Source organism: Gymnoscopelus braueri (genome assembly GCF_963280865.1).
Source record: "Gymnoscopelus braueri genome assembly, chromosome: 20".
NCBI classification, from domain to species: Eukaryota; Metazoa; Chordata; class Actinopteri; order Myctophiformes; family Myctophidae; genus Gymnoscopelus; species Gymnoscopelus braueri.
The window spans coordinates 30,512,758-30,532,742 of record NC_137622.1 but is presented as its reverse complement, the minus strand read 5'-3'; the positions used below and the strand labels follow the sequence as shown (position 1 = coordinate 30,532,742).

The 19,985-nt window shown below is 42.3% G+C and overlaps 1 protein-coding gene across 5 annotated transcripts in view; it reads right to left on the bottom strand.

The window, feature by feature from the left end:
- Positions 1–19,985, bottom strand: part of LOC308076280 (LIM and calponin homology domains-containing protein 1-like) — a 125,821-nt gene that overhangs the window by 53,159 nt on the left and 52,677 nt on the right. For 3 of the 5 annotated variants that reach the window (XM_080416495.1, XM_080416497.1, XM_080416496.1), the window contains exons 3-5: positions 16,889–16,958; positions 6,517–6,623; positions 457–487 (exon numbers count right to left, since the gene is read on the bottom strand). In XM_080416495.1, coding sequence (XP_080272621.1) covers positions 457–487; positions 6,517–6,623; positions 16,889–16,958 — 208 coding nt within the window. Of the gene's footprint in view, positions 1–456; positions 488–6,516; positions 6,624–6,941; positions 7,382–16,888; positions 16,959–19,985 lie in introns of those variants that run through there. The other 2 variants (XM_080416499.1, XM_080416498.1) reach the window with 2 other exon arrangements.

Below are 19,985 nucleotides of genomic sequence, written 5' to 3'. Positions count from 1 at the left end.
GTGCCGGAGATTAGCTGCTAACACACAGACAGGACACACGGACGGACACACGGACGGACGGACGGACAGGGGCGAAAACATACTCTCTCGCCATGCCTTTCGGCCTGGCGGAGACAATAAAGGTAGAATAGATGGAGCTAGAATGGATAGAATTCCCAGAAAGGGAAGCTGTAGACTTGGCAGGTAGACCTACAACAAAACACTATGTGAAATACGGTAGTATAGAGTTAGAACAGACAGAAAAGACTGTAGGTCAAGCACAGAATGTTAGTAAAGATAAAAGAAACCGAGAGAGGAGATGGAGAAGCTCTCACGCAGACTGACAGGCACAGTGCCAGCTACCAGACGAACAGACGGACGGACGGTACTTAGTCAGACACGTGTCCCAAAAGAGCAGTTCCTTGCAAACACAGAAGACAACAAATTATCCCACTGTAGTGCGAAGGCTTCACTTACATTTTTCAGCCTTCTGCTGCAGTCTGTCGGCCTGGGAGGAAGAGAGATAGAGAGATAGAGACAGAGAGAGAATGAGAGGAAGTTGACTTGTTGTTGACTTGATGGTCATTGATGAAATATGTCACATTAAGAAAACAAAACAATAACAAAATACAAGAAAACAATTTATCTTGGCTCTCAGAGTCTCTCTTTCACACACACACACACACACACACACACACACACACACACACACACACACACACACACACACACACACACACACACACACACACACACACACACACACACACACACACACACACACACAGTTAACAAGAACAAGGAAACTGACCCTATGCCAAAATCTCCAGAGCCTACACAAAACAATTTAAATTTAAGTGTAGCTGCTTAGCAGATGCTCTCAGCCAGAGCTACTGTACTTACAAATTGCAACTCATCCCAGCCCCCCCCCCACACACACACACACACACACACACACACACACAGCTAGAGAAAGACAGAGAGAAGGATGGTTGGATAGATACTGTATGTACATACATACCGTACAGTGCATACATACTGTACTTACATACATACAGAACATACATACATACAGTACATACATGAAATGACACGAGAGAGAGAGGGGGGGTGTGGGGGCTGCTCCACAGATGTGTTCAGAAAGTATGTGAAGGAAAAGAGAGAGGAGAATGATGATGACAGGCTCTTGTCTGAAATGAGGACAGCTCTCAACGTTTAAGCTGTAAATCAACAGGAAAAAAACAGACCCCAGGATAGAGCTGGGGTCTGGAAACAACACACACACAGAGAGAGACAGAGAGTGAGAAAGAGAGGAGCACGAGGAAGGTGATAAAGGAATAGAAAGAGAAATAGCAACTGAATGAGAAAACTATTTCCGTTTTCTCTGTGAACGAGCATGGACAAAGAGCTACGGTACAATCAAACTGGAGCACTGGTGTTCCTATAAGGTTGTGACTTCTTAGAAAACACCCTCGCATTGACAGGGTTAAACCAAGTTCATATAGGACAGACTGACGGTGTTGCGTGTGATCAGCGCTACTCTAACTGTCATTTCTAAAAGCTCCAAGGTTCCCAGAGGTCAGCGGTTGATATCAATCAAACCAAAACAGAGAAAAGCGGAAACAAAAAAAAAGCTAAAGAAATGAGAGAAATTAAAGACAAAAGAGAAGAGAAGAGGATCGAATGACGGAAAACGGAGGATGCATTTTAGAGGTGGCAAGTCTGGAAAAAGATTATTTGAGGAATTGCTAAAGAAATGAGAACAGAGTGCTTATTTTCTCGCCAATGACCGCGTCAGTTTTGAAATCACACACCGTGGAGCACCGAGTGGTGACTCAACCGCCGGCCACATGATGACAATGTACCGAGTTCAAGTGCAGCTCAGGGCCTGTGTCATTCACACTTCTCTCCATCTTACCCGTCCTGTCTCTCTATCCACTTACACTATCCAATACAGCTTTTAATAACAACAAAAATCTATCATCCGATGTGTGTCTCAAGGGCTCAGGTGTGTCAGTGAACTCCCCCAATATGGAAACCATTCACTCACAAAAGTGGAATACTAGGAATTAGTTTGTACCATACACAGCCCGCTCCTCTGACTACATTGGATTCTTCTTGTGTACCTCTTGTCCTATATGTATTGCTTCTAACTTTACGTATAAGGATTTCATTTTCTTCGTTTTATGATGTGTTTGAGACATAGAACAACACGCAACAAACTGTACAAAGTGGATCACAATGGAAACAAGCTTTGTCTTTTTTGTGTGTAATCCAAGTTGCCGTTTTTTTAAATGGTGACATTGTTGTGATTTTTCAAACTGCCAATAAAAGTATTCTATTCTATTCTATGAAAGTCAAATTGAAGAACATTTAAGCCACATTTAAGTGCTTATTGTTTCCCAGCACCTCACTTTTCCAGGATGAGCGAGTACCATGGCTTTTTAAAGCCACAGTTTTCTTTTCTAAGTGACTAACTATGTTCACAATGAGCAGAATCGATCTCTACACCAATAAAATCAATTCAACCATTTTCAGAGCCTCAATCCAAAATCCAGGTACATTGCAGACTTTAAATACGGCATTACAATGAGGCCGTATCCAAGGATTCACAGCACCTGTTACCACATGAATTATGAGAGAGTGGATAACAAGAGGTGAAAAGTACCAGGATGGGGTTAAGTCTCCTGCTCTCAGCTGACCAAACACACAAGAGCCACGTTGCTCTGTCTGTCTGACTGTCTGGTACCTTTCTAGAAGCATCACATTGAGACAAAAACAATGTATGGTATGAGCTCATTGGGAGCATAGCTAGAGGCCCCTTCTGCCCGTTCTGTTTTAAACGGTTGGATATAAGACATTTCTGCTGCAGTGGAGGAATGTGAACCTATAGGATAGGATGTCACAATTATGTGGGGAGTGTGATAACTGGTTGATATATCAGAGCTCAAAACCTTTTCCACATTCAAGCTGGCAATTAACCCATTCAATCCGGGAACGTATCTGTGTCATTTTAGATTTTTAGCTAAAACCATTATCTTATACTTTGGCTATTGAAAAATAGCAGATCTACAAGCTCATACCAAACTTTTTTTGTGCAAATCATTGAATATATACTTTTTTTTTAAAAACCGAACATTTGTAACTCAAATCTTTGCTTCTGGGAGGGGGTCCCTGGAACTAAATATTTTGAGATGGGGGTCCGTGGCCAAATACATATAATTTTGGGGGTCCTTCTTTCTATTCTTTTTAAAGATATTTTTGGGGGCTTTTCTGCCTTTATTGATAGTACAGGAGATAGACAGGAAACATGGAGAGAGATAGGGAGAGACACGCAGCAAAGGTCGTCGGGAACGGGAGTCGAACCCACGACCCGCTGTCAGGCATCAGAGCCTATATGTGGCATGCGCCTGGACCGCTAGGCCAGTGGGCGCCCATTTTGGGGTTCCTTGACATGAAAAAGTTTGAGCACCACTGATATATAGCAACATACGTTAGGATTTAGAAGACATTTGTAGATGCGTTGCCGGATTGAATGGGTTAAGCAATACTTAGTACATCCTAATGAGCATAAAATGACTTGCATGTAAACATGGTCTGTTTTAATTCAGGTATGTCTCCATCTTCTCTCCCCAACCATCTCTCCCCTGTTATGTAGCCCCACTACTAGCCTCTCTCTCATTTCTCCCCTCTTCTCTCTTGTCCACCCTCCATCTGGAATACTGCCACTTTACTTGGACATGGAGTCGTTTCCATCGCTGCATGGGCCATGGAGGGCAGATGTTTCAGGTCTTAGCTCATAGCAAAAGGACCACACAACCCGTCTGTCATTCTGTCCACTGATGTCTCCTTGAGCAGTAAACACCTGTCCAAATACTGCATGTATGAGAGAGCAGGCAGCAAAGTGGGCTAGGAGAGGCTGAAGCTGCCTACTGATTATATAGGGAGCAGGAGAGGAATTTGCAAGAGAATGCGAGCACAACTCCTCGCTTCTAACTTAATTCAATAGCTGCTTACGGTCTAGAAAAGTTCAATAACAATCAAAGAGAATACCAACATTCACGGAAATGTCCTTAAGGCCCTTTTTTATTAAGATGGTATGGGCTGCATACAGGTAAACGGTAAGCGTTTCGGCACAAAAAGCCTTTCTCAGTCAGTATAAAGGACACACTGCATTGGGGTTGTATAACCATTCAGAATGGCCTGGAGGTTTCAATGGCCATGTCGTCTGCAGCTCCACCTCTGAAGACTGACTGCATCAGTGTATACAGGATTGTTGCCACTGCAGAGCTGCACGATATGTTGCACGCTATCGCCATATTACTTTCCATAAGTAACAGTTCAACTTGGCAAATGGCGATACTGGACAGTTACATTTTGTTTAGAACAACATGGCACTAGTCAGATATATATATACATTTTTTGTTCTCTTATTTGAAGGATTATTCCTCCCCCCCTCTTCTTCTTCCCTTTCTTTTTTTCTATAGAAATAACGATACGATGGGAACTATGCCCGAAAACTAATTTCACCCACTTTTTTACTTCTGTAAACCTGTGATGTGACAATAAAGCTGATTCTGTCATGTATAAGCTCAACTCGGTATTCATCCAAAAGACGCATCGAACAGAAGAGCTGGTGGAACAAATCGATAGATACAGAATAAATCTGAATCAAATCACTTAGTTGTGTTCTTAAAATAATAATTTCATCCAAACAAATGCAGCCCTTATTTACTTCCCTGCTTTTGATTTCTTTATTGTCCGACTGTTATCGCGATACTCAACGAAAATATTGCTATTATGTTTAGTTCATATCCAGCTGTCCTAGCCTCTACTCATGCAGGCTGTGTCAGGTGTTTTGAGAAAAACAAAGCGTATGTAAACACTGTTACACACACACAGACACACACACACACACACACACACACACACACACACACACACACACACACACACACACGTTGTTTTAAGCCTTTGTAGTATTCTGACAGAACCAGTCAAGCTACTTCTCCTGAGACCTGCTAAGAGTAGCCCTCTATTTTCTGCCTGCCCCCTATTCTCTCTCTCGCTCTCTCTCTCTCTCTGTCGTCCTGTATTTGTCTCTCTCTCTTCCTGTATTTGGCTGTCTCTCCATATCACTTTCCCCCTCCTTCTCCACTCTCCCCCTCCTTCTCCAGCTCGACTGTCCTCTGAGTCAGATTTTGAATGACAGCTCGTTGTTGATAGAGCTTAGCTACCAGGAACACGCGTGAATACATGGAAAATACACACAAGCGCACATGTCTACATAGTTTTGAAGAGTTTGTTGTCAAGCAGTAAAGTAGCAGTCATGGTTCAGTGGATGACATAATGCATTGTGTTCTATGGGGACAATAAGGAGCAGTTGTAACCAAGCACATACAGCACTTACTGACAGTACACCATACAGACCTCCATTCACCCTACTCTAGTTTATTTGTGTTGGCACTCAACTTGTTGATTGTTGATTGATAGAGACAATAACACACACACACATACACACACACACACACACACACACACACACACACACACACACACACACACACACACACACACACACACACACACACACACACACACACACACACACACACACACACACACACACACACACACACACACACACACACACAATTAAATACACAGTATGTCACAGAGAGATAGATAGAGATAGAGTATCTCCCTCTCCCTCTTTCTTTCAGTTCATTTGGAAAAGAATGACCAGAGAAACAGGCACAGCGCATCGACTCACATTCATTCCATAATTATGCTCTAATCCTAAAGGATACATGTCTAAGCTCAACCCTTACTGTATGAATCTGCACTAAAACCTAATTAGGGACATTCTGTCTCCAATTTGTCGTGCCATTCCCAATCAACTGGTTAATGTCACGCACACACACACACACGCGCACACGCACACACACACACACACACACACACACACACACACACACACACAGTTATGATGACAGACTTGAACGGCTTTTTGAAGGTATTTGCATTTGTTTAATACTTACAGAGAGCCTGGGATAAGCAAACAAGAGAGCATACAGTATACACATAATATTTTGATTCTGGCACTACAAATACGTTTTTTTTGTGTACATTGTGCATGCATGTCGGGCAGCTTTTGGTTAATGAGTAGTGAATGTCATTTTGTATAATTATGTTATGTATAATTATAATTATGTCTTATAAGGCACTTGTTCTCAACGTGGGGTCCAGGGACCACCAGGTCACCAAATGGACCCTCGCAGTCTGTAACTGGAGAGTTGGACTTTTACAGGATCTATTTGGTTCCATTTGTACAATCTCACAGTTAAATTAACATAATAATGACAAACATTGCACCAAATGGGGGCCCGTGGTGTTATGCATATTAAACTGGGAGTCCTTCAAATTAAAAAAGTTAAGAATTACTGCTGTAAAGGATGGGTCTCGACACAAAGATTTAATTAATTAATTCTCTCTCTCTCGCTCTCTCTCTCCCTCACACACACAGCAGGGTCTTACTTGGTGTTGGGACGGGTGGACGTGTCCTGGAGGTCTCCTGGGTCAAACAGCTGAGAACCCTTCAGTCCCAGCTCCTCACAACCTCGCAGAAACACACTCAGGTTATCCTGAAATACACACACACACACACACGGCTGTATTAGAGAAGACACAGTAGAATGCTGGCAGTGAGAACGATGGGAAAGACATGTGAGACTGCTGCTCTGCAACTCTTACTTTGGCATAGACACACATACACACGCAAACTGCACATTCACTATGCACACACTCTTAAGTCTGTTGGCAAACAGGGTAGGCAAAACAAGCTCAGGTTCATCCACTCTCCAAATCAAACACACCTCTGGTAAACTATCTCTCTCTCTCCCAACATACACACACAAAAAAATCTGGTACATTGCAGACTTTCTTTTTTCAATCAGGGATACCTGCTGATACTGAAACATGAGACAAGCAGCATGTTTTGTGGTTTCTCTGTGGTTCTCTCGCTCTCTCTCCTCTCACCTTTCTCCTCTCCTTTCACTTCTCCACCTTCAGCTCGCTCCAAGTCTTTCCCGCTCCTTATCTCCCTCCCTCCCTCGTTCTCTCTCACTCTCTCTCTCTCTCACACTCTGCCGCTGTCCGCTTTGGAATTTGGTCTCTTTCTCTCCGTGTCCCTCTACCCCTCTCTCTCTCTTTCTCTCTCTCTCTCGGTTGGTCAGGTGTGCGAGCAGGTCTTTGTTTGCTGGTTGCAACCTGAGCCTAGACAGACTTCACGTCTTCTTGTCTTCTCTTCTTCTGTTCCCAGGCTCTCTACCTCTATCATTCACTCACTTTGTCTCTCTGTATCCCTCTCTCTTATTCCCTCATTCCCTGTCCCGTTTCTTTCTGCTCACTATTATCTCTGAGTTTCAGTCTTTCTCTCTTTTTGTCTCTATCATTCTCTCTCTCCATCTCCCTCTCTCTCCTTCTCTCTCGGACAGCCAAAGCCCTTTTCTCCCTTCACTCCGCCTCACTGAGACTTGGACAGGGTGTCACCGTTTCCTCTCGGCCCCACTATCCCAGACACACGCACACACACACACACACCATAAAAAATAAACCAGTATTCATAAACTTCCATGCTCAGACACTACACAGCAGCAGAATGCACAATATCCGCGTGCACACACGTGCGTGCACACACACACACACACACTTATAAAGACTTGTTCTCATGTTCCATTTGTGTTAAAAGGTCCCTGCCCCCCCCCTCTGGTTTCCTGTACAGTTGGGACACAGTGGCCTCTCCTCTCCCAGAGAGGTGACCACACCCGCCCACCCACTCAACCCCACACACACACACACACACACACACACACACACACACACACACACACACACACACACACACACACACACACACACACACACACACACACACACACACACACACACACACACACACACACACACACACACACACACACACACACACACACCTTTGTCTTTAAGACAGGACACAGTGATCCCCCCTCTTGACAGTTTTACTCCAGGGAAAATTCACCTAGAAAAGGATTAACTGGGTCACACACGCGCGCACACACGCACACACCTGTCAGTAAACTCCGACAGAATCCAGCACAGACCAGAAAGTGTCATTTTTCAAACATTTGCTCTGATGTCGGAACTGAGAAGCTTTTTTGGATGGCAGTAGCATAAACATCAGTGAAGCGAGCATGTAACTAGAAAGACACTAAGGAATCTCTGACCCTCCTGCAGCAACCACCCTCAATGTGACCTTAAACAACATCTTAAACTCCAGTGGCTTCAGTGGACCTGCTCAGTGGCCAACAGTAGAAGCCTGTGTGTGTACTGTAGTAGTATAGTGAATGCTTGTTATGACTGTGAAATTGTGTGTCGATTAATAAGGGTGTGTGTTCACTCAACCTCCCCCAAACAAGACAAGGTCAAGCCATGCCTCTGCATGGTGAATGGTGCAAACATTCAAATCGTTTCATGATTCTTTTGTAACGTTTTGGATTATACGAGCGTAAGCAATCTGATTGAGTGGGCACCTTTTTTGGTCTATACTCATTTTATGTTTCTCTCCATCTATAGCATAGAACAGAATCTGCATTGCCATGTGACTAGAACTATCAAAAACTGCTTCCAGTGCAGTATGACATCTTGCATGTTATGGGTTTGTATTAAGTCTTCCAGTGTATGAAATGTGCAACACAAAAGACACAAGTTAAGCTTAATTTATATGAAACTAGCCAAGGTAGCTTGCATCCAAATCCCTGTGTGTCCCGCTGCGACGCATTGGGAGATTGCAGATATGCTATTTTTGGCACTCAACAGAGTATAAATCACTTGACAAATGGAGCAGCTCTGCTAGGCTACGAGGAAACGTAACAATAGGTGCACACACACCAAAGAGCACATGGCGCATTAAAAAAAGAGAAAAAAAATCACACATAGTAGTGCAAAGACAGCAAAGGCTAAAGGTATAGTCAGTGGCGGAAAAAGTACTCAAATGTTTTACTTAAGTAAAAGTATCAATACTGCAATGTAGAAGTACTCTGTTACAAGTAAAAGTCCGGAATTCAAAGTGAGCGAGTAAAAAGTACAAAAGTATTGATATCAAAATGTACTTAAAGTACCAAAAGTAAAAGTACTAAAATGTTTGAAAATAGCAGATCTACAAGCTCACAATCGCGACGCGTTGTGAGCTTGTAGATCTTCTATTTTCAAATAGCCTAGGTTTAAAATAGGGCTTAAGTGGAAGTACTATGTACTTAAGTACAGTACTTGAGTAAATGTACTTAGTTACTTTACACCACTGGGTATATTTTATCGTTTTGTGCACCAAAATAAATTAAGAAAATGTACATAAAATGCACAGTGTAAAGAAAGAGAGAAGGGGAGAAATGCAGACTGCGCAGGTGAGGTAACAAAACCTCAAGGGGGTTAGAATAAAGAAAACAAACACCTCAGGTCAGAGGAGGGGTGTGGGATCATATACCATAAAGCTATTAGTCAGCACAATGCTTCACAACAGAGAAGAAAGCACTGTGATGGGTGGGCTGGTAGTGGGGTGTGTGTGTGTGTGTGTGTGTGTGTGTGTGTGTGTGTGTGTGTGTACTTTTACTACTGTTCTATTACTACCGCAGTATCGCAGAATTAGAAAAATAGACATTGTGAGTATAACGTTCCTGGTCCTCACAGGAGAAATGGTTGTTTTATGGTTTAAAAACATTTGGGGAGTTAAGCTTACGATTTAGGGAAAGATTTCAGCATTGGGGCTGGTGGAGGAGGTGGGAGGAGGGTGGGGGAGGAGGTGGGAGGAAGGTGGGGGAGGGGGTGGGAACAAGGTCAGTGCCACAGGAAATGGGGCGTCGACCACAGACAAAATGATTGACAGCTCAAAGTGTTTCTAGAGGGATCAGGACACGGGGGATTTGACTCCACCTCACTATCCCCCTCCCCCCCACCCCATGACACATGCTAAGGACAGACCTCATGGTTTATTAGACACTTATTAGAAATTGCTATTCGATCGTGAATAAACACACAAATAAGCAAGCACGTTGACAAGCGTTTAGAGACAGTTATAGCATAACGGGGCCAGGGTTAATCAGTCATTTACTGCAGGCCCTATGCACCACGTAGACGCACTTTATCAGCTGTAAGGTTTTCTCTGAAAAAAATATTAATTAACACTATGCTGTATATTTGACTCACCAATATCATAAGCGCTTTCTCCTGCTAATTTTAGCACCATAACCACCAGCAGCAGGCTGTCTGTGCGGTGTGCAGAGAGCAGCATTCAGCAACTTGTTCACACCTTTCATCCGACTGATCTCCCGACTTCAGTCGACTTTACAGGTCTGCAGTACTAGTCAGGGCAGGGGTGGGCAACTTTGGTGATGGAGAGGGCCACTATATTTCCACACTCACTCCAGAGGGCCACATTGCATACTGTTGGGCAGACACGTACCTCTTATCTCCGTATTTTAACTTTTTTCGTAAATGAATGCCGTACTTCACCATTCTATGTCACACAAAAGTAGCAAAAATAGCCGATCTACAAGCTCAAAACGCATCGCACCCATAGACTGTATAAATGGGTCGCACTGCGACGCGTTTTGAGCTTGTAGATCTGCTATTTTTGCTACTTTTGAATTGGAATCCTGATTTGTTTTTGCTATTTTTTTATTGGAATCCTGAAAAGTTTTATTTAATTTCAAATGCATTTAGTTATGCTTAGGTTAACTTTTTTAACTTAGATACAAATACATTGGACATAAAAAAGACAATAGAATTGTAATACTAGTCATTAAGCTACTACAGACTGAAGTAATTAAAGCGGGTTTGCATGTTTGGAATTGTAACAGCTGAAATCAATAATATATCAGTATTCCGATATTAACCTGCGGGACGCATTAAGAGAAGGTGGGGGCCGCATGTTGCCCCTGGGCCGCCAGTTGTCCATGTATGAGTCAGGGCAACAAAGTTTGGTGTGTTGGCTGCTTTATACGGAAGCACTTTAAAGGAATCTCTATCTAGCCACACAGTAAAATCCTCAGTGTTAATTTAAAGCTGAGAGTGTGAAGATTTACCCGTGTTACTGTGTTACCATGGGTGTGTGCCCATGCAGCTTTCTCAGGGAAAAGGAATGGGCTTTCACACCCAGAAACTGGACCGTGACAGTATCCAGAGGAAAACCTTGTCAGGACAAGGGAAACAATCTGTTTGAGTCTCCACCAGATCCTGCTTCCGGGTTCCGCTCTTCTTGGCCAAGAATAACACCCAAAAAAGTAAGCACTCGAGTCATAGAGAGCTCCTCATCCTTAATCAAATATGTAACCTGACTTCGCACTCCTCCATTCCAGAAATATTCAATTATAGATTATTCATAGCAACATAAACTCATGAGTTAGTTCTGAGGTCATCATTCTGCTCATAATGTACTGCTCTTTGATACTGTGAAATAATTTGGAGCTTGGAACTTTTTGACAGATAATAATAAATATACAGATATATATTAAACTTTCAGCGCGGAAAAAAATTACGCTTCACCGGCGCTTCACCGTTTTCGCGCTCCTTCAGCAGTAGCTGCTTCTAAATTTCTGCGCTTTTCGGCAATATTTCTGTCTTCTTTCTGCCGCTAGAGGATAGCAGCCTCTAGCGGCAGTGATGTCAGACTTCGCTTCTCTATACCGGTGGGCCATAAATAATTCATTTTAGGAAGGAAGCTGCGGACCATATAAAATGTGCCCGCAGACCACGATCGGCCCCTGGGCTGGACTTTGGACATGCCTTTCTCCACAAGATGAAAAGCCACCGTTCAGAGGTCGCTGCTCTAATTACGTAATAGCCTAAATTCCACAGGGACTCATTATCCCATCAGCCCCCAAAACAGGAAGAGGGAGTAGGCTGTGTTTTATTACGATGGTTCCAGATAACAACAGGCTCCTTGTTTATGTGCTTCTCACCTCTGCAAACACACAAGCAGTAGGGGACAACACTTGACTCCACAGGGGAGGTTAGAAGCCACATTTAATGGATGTTTTGCTTAGATTTGCTACAGAATTTAACTGTTTCAACACTGGAACGCACACAAGAGTCCCATGTTTTGAGTTAATTAACTTTGTGTGTGTGTGTGTGTGTGTGTGTGTGTGTGTGTGTGTGTGTGTGTGTGTGTGTGTGTGTGTGTTTATTTATTTATTTATATATACACACAGAAAGACCGTATATTAATGTACATTTGTATACGACAGTGAATACTCGATTCCGATTGGCCGGTAGGTGTGCATTAGTTTCAGATAACGCATAATGGCACAGATTTGAAGGAGGGGTGTCATCTCGGTTCTAAATTAATATGCATAATTATATTAGGCTAGCATTTTCTTATGCTCACATTAGTCATTACTATAGCTTCTCCCACTTGATGAATAGTATTGTCCCATTTTAATTACTGGTATTGTGGCCATGAGTGAGATAATCCACTCCAAGCTGTGCGTTGATTGAAAACAATGCACTCTGGAGGGAACACCCACTGCGTCATGCATAATTTTTCAGTAAATACACGGCTCGTCATGGACTGTTCCTAATTTGTCCAAATGTAACAAGGGACAGAAACAAGGAAAAATGTTAGAAAGAAACAAAGGAGCCATAAAATAACCTTCGTTCTTTATGTTTTATACAGCAGTTCTGTAGCTGAAACATCCACAAGATTGAGTGAGGTGGTAGCAATCGCTGTTTAAAAGTGTAATAAAAAATACAATTGTTATTATATTGAATGGACAAAAGACGTGTTGGCTAAGTATGTGGCTGTGTAATTGCCCAGCGTTTGTTAAGAGGCCACAGGAAGATCACTGGGGCCATAAGTGATGAGATAAGAGAAGCCCTCACAGCCAAACCAAACATCCTTTGGCTAATGTGCAACACTGAGTTCCAAACGCAATCCGTCTGCAGATCTAAATCTTAGCGTTTCTAAACTCAGACTATCTATTTTTTTAATCTTCGCCCACAGCTGTCTGTCTGTCTCTGTCTATTTTAATGTCTCTCTCTCTCTCTCTCTCTCTCTCTCTCTCTTTGAGTCTCTCTATCTCCATCTCTGGAATTAAGACCATGCTGAGCTTCCATCCATCATTTTATTGGCTCTTTAAAGGTTCTTAAAAAAGGATTGTTAAAAAAAGAAAAAATAATATTGATGTATGCATTTTAATGCATACATCAATGCTTCAATGCTTCAATTTTTATTGTTAGACTCTTCTCACTGTGATTTTTGCATGGTGTTTTTATTTTTGGTTTTGAAAATACATTTAAAATATCTAATTTACAGTGTCATAAGAATGGTGGATGGAGGGCGGGGTGGGAAGGCATGAGGGGATGAAGGGTGGGTAAAGGGTGGGGGATACTGAGTTCAATGCTGTTGGTTTTATACGTGTAATGCTTACTTGATTCTATGTGAAAATCAATAAAAATAATAACAAAACAAATGACAGTGTCAAATGTTGTTATTGTTGGCGTGTGAAAGAAAGCAGAAGTGAACAATTAACCTTTCAGACACCAATACAGGAAGAAGAGGTAGGAAGGAAGGAAGGAAGTTGGGCAATTAAACCGAATATATATCAAAACTGATATTTAGAACCAATAACCGACTTAATCTTGCTCGTGTAGGTTAATCGCATAATCGAGAAGCAGCTATCTTTTTGTATATGGTTTTATTTCTTATAAACCAACTAAATTCTTTTTTTATAATTAACTAAATTGATTGGTCTTATTAACCACTTAACCCTGTATTACATCTTGTTGCACAAAAGTGGCATACAAAAATAGCTAAAATAGCCTATCTACGAGCTTGCAGATCTTCTATTGTCACACTTTTTTAAATAATCGTTCATTAATCGTAATCGACGCAAAACCTTTAAATAACCGTGACATTGATTTGAAGTCATATCGCCCAGCAATAGCAATAGTGAGTCCCAGTTCTATCAAGTCTCAGTGACGTCATGTTTACAGTAGGTCTCCGTCAAAGGTTCTCAAAGACCACTGTGTACGCCCAGCTTCATCCAGATGAAGGTCTTACTTCACCATGAAAGGGCTTCACTGTGCTGCACTGTGTTAACTTTACTCTAAAGTATCAGGGATCACGTCCATTCACACACTCAATGCATAACCTGAACTCCGACAGTTAATTGCGTGGCACACCCCAAGGATGGAGAAATGTTCAGACTTTGAGCCCATACAAAGAAATGTGTGTCTTTGAAAGATGATTTGAATGCATCGAATTACGTTTACTTGGTCAGGGAACTTAGAGAAAAGGAATGAGCTAATGAGAGGTTGGCCAGGTGGGTTTCTTTGAACTCAAAGCATACCCCAGAATATTACAGTAGGTGACTAAACCACAGGTTTTCAAAGTGGGGGCCACCAGGGGGCGCCAGGTGGAAAGGAGAGGAAAAATAAAATAAAAAATAAAATAAAATAATCATAAGATTATTCTGCCAGTTTAGCCAGTGTCAACCGGGCGTTCCTATTTTGGCCATGTCATTACTGTCAGCATTTCGCAAAAATAGCAGAGTTACAAGCTCAAAACGTCACATTGCGTCAGCTGCTTGTACTGTAGATCCGTCTATTTTCTTATTTGGAGCCATTTCGCAATAGCTTGTAACTCCCAACTCCGCTGGGCTAATAGTTTAGCCCAGCGGAGTTGGGAGTTACAAGCCATGACTATTTGGGGGTCCTTAGCATGGGAACATTTGGGAAGCCCTGGACTAAACTATATTAAGTGCAGCATCTCGTACCAATCGCACAATTCCAGTTATTTTATTTCCAGCAAGATTCATCGCAACTTCTTCACATTTTAGCTAAAGCTTTTCTTCTCTAGTAACATGAGGAAACATTTTAGTGACTTGTTCAAGGACAGACTGACAGGACCAAAGGGTGTTGATGGATTGTGTGCATAGAGAAGAAACCTGTGACCATATGATAACAGGGTGACCTGTGTAACACCTGAAGCTCCTTGGCCCAATTAGAACATTGTGATGTGCTGCTGGTGAACACACTGTATCACCTATCGTCACTGGTGGGCAGAGACCTTGCATGTCCAAAACCGTAAATTTTCATGAAAAATAAAAAATAACCTGTCTACCAATGGATCCCATGTTGTTATCTATCAAGGATGATAGATAGGAGGAGGAGGAGGAGGAGTACTTAAAATAGCCAGCATAGCGGATGTGTATAACCTCACAACACAAAAAAAAATATGGAGTTACATGGTTTCTGCCTGACATCAACGATATTACAAACTGCTCCCATCACCACTCAGGGAGCTACAGTCGCTGATGATGTTTATATTTTGTATTTCTTGCCATCATCCGCTCTGACCTGATCTGACCTGGTTTAAACACTTAACCCCAGCATCAATATTCTGTGGAAAACATTCACAGAAAATAGCTTATCTACAAGCTCTCAATGCTCTTGTTGAGCTTTGCATTTTTAATTCTAATGTGGGTGAGCACAATTGGCAAATACATCTTTCTCTCTCTCTCTTTGCACTAATACTGAATATTAGACACATAACATTAAGATCACCTATGCAGAGGCTTGAAGATACAACTGGCAGTACAAATGTCACGTTCTTCTCCAAGCCTGGGCTCATGCAGCACTTTCTCTGAAAACGGATGCACTTTATTAGTGTGTGTGCAGTCAAAATGTAATTACAGTCTCCATGACTGGGCATGTTGAGGATTGTGCACAACGTCGTAAAACTAAAGCAACAAGGATGGCACCGCAGTTAAATGAACACGCCTCCGTTCAGGATTGGCAATCAAAGAGGTGAACCCCAAATGCACCATACCTGGCGGGGATTTTATTTTCCATTTGGCTTCGGATAGCAAACGATCATGGTGATAGAGCGACTGCTATCACCATGCCTTTTTTGACGTCCTTTATAGTATGAAACAGGGCAGGCTGACCTGACGGTTAGCTGATGACCAGCTAACACTTGCCTGTTCCAATCCTGCCTGTTCCAATCCTGCCTGTCTGTCTGTCTGTCTGTCTGTCTGTCTGTCTGTCTGACTACTGGGCAGGTAACAGAGAACACTGTGGAGATAAATTAGTAGTAGATGGGCCACAACATGTTTGATTAAGATCCTCTGCAAAACAATATCTGCATCAGTCAAAGTACGGTAAGTTTTATTAGCGTGTTTTGACAACAGTATGGCCTCACAGACTAGATATTCTGTATAATTTAAATTTTGAGAAATAAGATAGTTTTAGATTTTCTTGCACCATTCTCTTCCAAAGGTCACACCTCTGTCTGGACCATTTCTCTGACGCACATCCAGTGTAACTTAAAACGACTGAAAGAAGCAATTCCTGGTTACAAAAGGCATGGGTTACGATACAGTTACGGTAACAATTCACACAATACAATTACATACAATGGTACTCACCATGCAGCACATATTGCATACCGTCTACAGAAAACCAAGCACACCTAACACAACTTGGAGTACACACAATACCCCCACACAGCATAATGTACAGTACACTGCACACAATATCCACTGCACTCAAGTACACAGAGAATCCAGTGTGCAGCTGAGCACTATACTGAATCAACGCACTGATCTCTGAACAGCGCTGTGTGTGGAGTTCACTGGCTTTCATTGTAGCCAGCTGTTCCAGTAACTCATTCGGGGTTAACTAGCTAACCCTGAACACCTGACAGAGAATCCCTGTGTCAGCGCATAAATTACACGCAGAGCACGTTATTAAATCAGCACTTAACCAGACAACGGCACAATTTATGGAGAAAGTAGGAGGTGATGGATGGAGAGGATGGGGAGCAGGCGGCTGAACGGAGAAGAGGGGGGGGGGGGGGGACGAGACGAGGACTCACCAGGCCAGCGATGGGAGTTGGGAGTCTGTTGATTTTCTTCACCAGGCCAGGTTTGATCGAGCTCAGCAACCTGAGGGTTGAAAGAGGGAGAGAGGGAGACAGACAGATGGCGGGAGAAGGAGTGTCAATAGTTAGCTCAAGGAAATCAAAGAGCTTAAGATAATTTGTCGGTGCCCAGGGGCATAAACAAAGTATCTCATGAAACACACGGCATGCAAGCAAGGACACGAGAGAAATGTCTGAAGACAAATATTCCAATGAAGTCAATTATACGTGTGTAATACACGTTCTATTTGAACCTTTCATTCATGTTTGAGCAATGTGGCGACCCTCTCTGCCCTGTCTGCTTGTTGTGTGGCTGCTTTCTTTGTAGGTACTGGAGTCAAATGGCAACACATGGGGCTCTGCGTACAAGCATTCCTTTAACAACTTAAACCCTGTATACTTTTGTTGTACGTCAAATGTTATCCTACATTATTATGGCATGCCCAGAATAGGGACGCTATAGGGTTCATGTGGTTAGAAGGCCCTCCGGGAGCTCAGTTGCTGGTTTACTCCTCCCTGAGACATGCTCCATGTGACAGGGATCTGGATTTTGATTACTTTGAGAGTTTGTGTAATTTGGTCATCTCGGAGCAGTTTAAAAAACTCTCTGCCCAGTTGGGTTACCACGTACTGTACCTTAGTGAGTGTAAGGTTACAACTGCCACTGAAGCTGCGGGTTTGACGGAGCGCTGTGTGTAATGTATGTACTTGTTCATAAAAGTCAGTACAGTGAGCCTGTGCAGGATTCCAGGATATGAAAAGTTTGTGATAAATGGACCATACGGTAATTCCTCAGTCACTGTTCTCAGATGCACAGACAGTGCAGAGTAGTGGCTATATAGTATAGCACTGTATTTGATGTTCATTTCGGCTGAACTTGTTCAAAATGCGGCAGCCAGAATTTTAACTAAAACTAGGATGAGAGAACATATCACTCCAGTTCTAGCTTCACTACACTGGCTCCCGGTTGTTTTTAGGATTGATTTTAAAATTATTTTTACAGTTTATAAAGCTCTAAATGGTCTGGCACCTTCCTACCTCTCTGACTGCCTAGAGAGATATGTTCCAAACCGGGCCCTCAGGTCTTCAAGTGCTGACCTGCTCGAGGTGCCTACAATGACATATAAAAAATACGGTGAAGCAGCATTCTGCTTTTACGGACCGACAGTGTGGAATAAACTCCCATTACACTTAAGACAGGCAGCCTCTGTCGATAGCTTTAAAGCACAGCTCAAGACCTATTACTTCACTCTTGCTTTTAGCTGATTCTTTGGTTGATTTTTAATTCCTCACTGTATTGCCTATTTTAATGTTGTTTTATGCCTTTGTTTTTATTTTATTTTATTTTTGTTTGCTTTATTGTTAAATTGGTTCTAACTGTAATTGTATTCTTGCTCTGTAAAGCACTTTGAGCTGCATTTCATGTCATGAAAGGTGCTATACAAATAAAGTTTATTATTTATTATTTGTTGTGTGTGCCTTGTTTTGGCAATGAATAGGTACCTCCTGTGATATTGTAAAGTTGAGGGCAAGGACACTTCTATTGCCTTTGAGAGGATTCAAATTCAATGAATTCGTTTGGTTTGCTCTGGCTTTGGTATGGTCTGTGGTGCTTGGCATTTGTCTTACCATTTTCTATCAAATCTGGCATAATGACTAGTAGAAAGTGTATCTGTTATATCCTGTTATTCTCTCACTCTCTCTCTCTGTGTCCTTGCGTCTCTCCTTTTCCCTTTTAAAAACTTTAACCCTGGTGTCCCTATTTTGGGAATGACATTACAGGCTAAAGTTCTCAAAGATAACAGATTCACCACATCACAACATGTCGCGATATGACTGTGTGACGACCCTCTATGTTCTAGTGCAGCCCTCCCTGCCTCTCACCCTCGAAAACAGCCAGTGAACCGTTCGCTAAGCTCCGCACCCACGGCTCAGCAGATGCGGGTTAATAATTACCCTATTAATTATCAACCTGCAATTTATATGTTTGATATTCATTTTAAACCTAGAGTTTTTCTCCCCAACTAAAAAAAAAGACGTTGTTTGGGAAGGTCCCACTGTGGGGTGTGGAAGGTCAGTCATGTCACTGGCTCCTAAATCAGAGGTCACAACCCCCTCTCCTGGGAGACATTAACTCACTCTTATGTACTTAATAACAGACCAGAACACACATGAAAAGATGGAACACCCCTCCGGTCTCATCTCTCAACACACACACACACACACACACACACACACACACACACACACACACACACACACACACACACACACACACACACACACACACACACACACACACACACACACACACACACACACACACACACCCCCACACACCCCCACACACCCCCACACACACACACACACACACACACACACACACACACACACACACACACATCCAATCCTTAGGGGGCCGTGACAGCTAAAGCACACAAATGCAGCCTTGGACCGCTTGTCAAGAGTCACAGAGATCCAGACCCAGACAGACTCCTCCCTGCACACATTCTCCGTCCCTGAGACACACTGCCTCCTGTCTGCTGTGTGCTTCTGTTGTTAGGGGTAATGCTATGATAATTCACCTCTAGTAGCCGTTTTTAATAGAGCCCGACAGATGCCAGATTTATTGTTCCGAGAGTCGTAGACTGCCAACTTAAGTACCGATGATTTAGCTGTTATTTTGTCATGAAGTGCAACATTATGTTCTAATCAATTTGAAAAACCTACAGTTGATTGTTGCACGTTTGCTTTTTGAGAACATTTAACTTATAAGCAAACAAATAAATACAACTTTTTGATAGATAAAAATAAATGAAATTGAGTGAACTTCAAAAGGCTATATGAAAAGAACTTTAATTATAAAATGAAAAAAAATTAGGCAAATTTAAAATACACAGATGAACTACAATTTATTTAATCACTTAAGCTATTTATATTTTCCAATAGTCACCATTTCATTGTTACTCTGCATTTTTGCTAATGTGAAAGTAGTCTGACAACATGTGTTGCATTCATGTAGACCTACAATATTTGTCTTTTAGCCATCGTA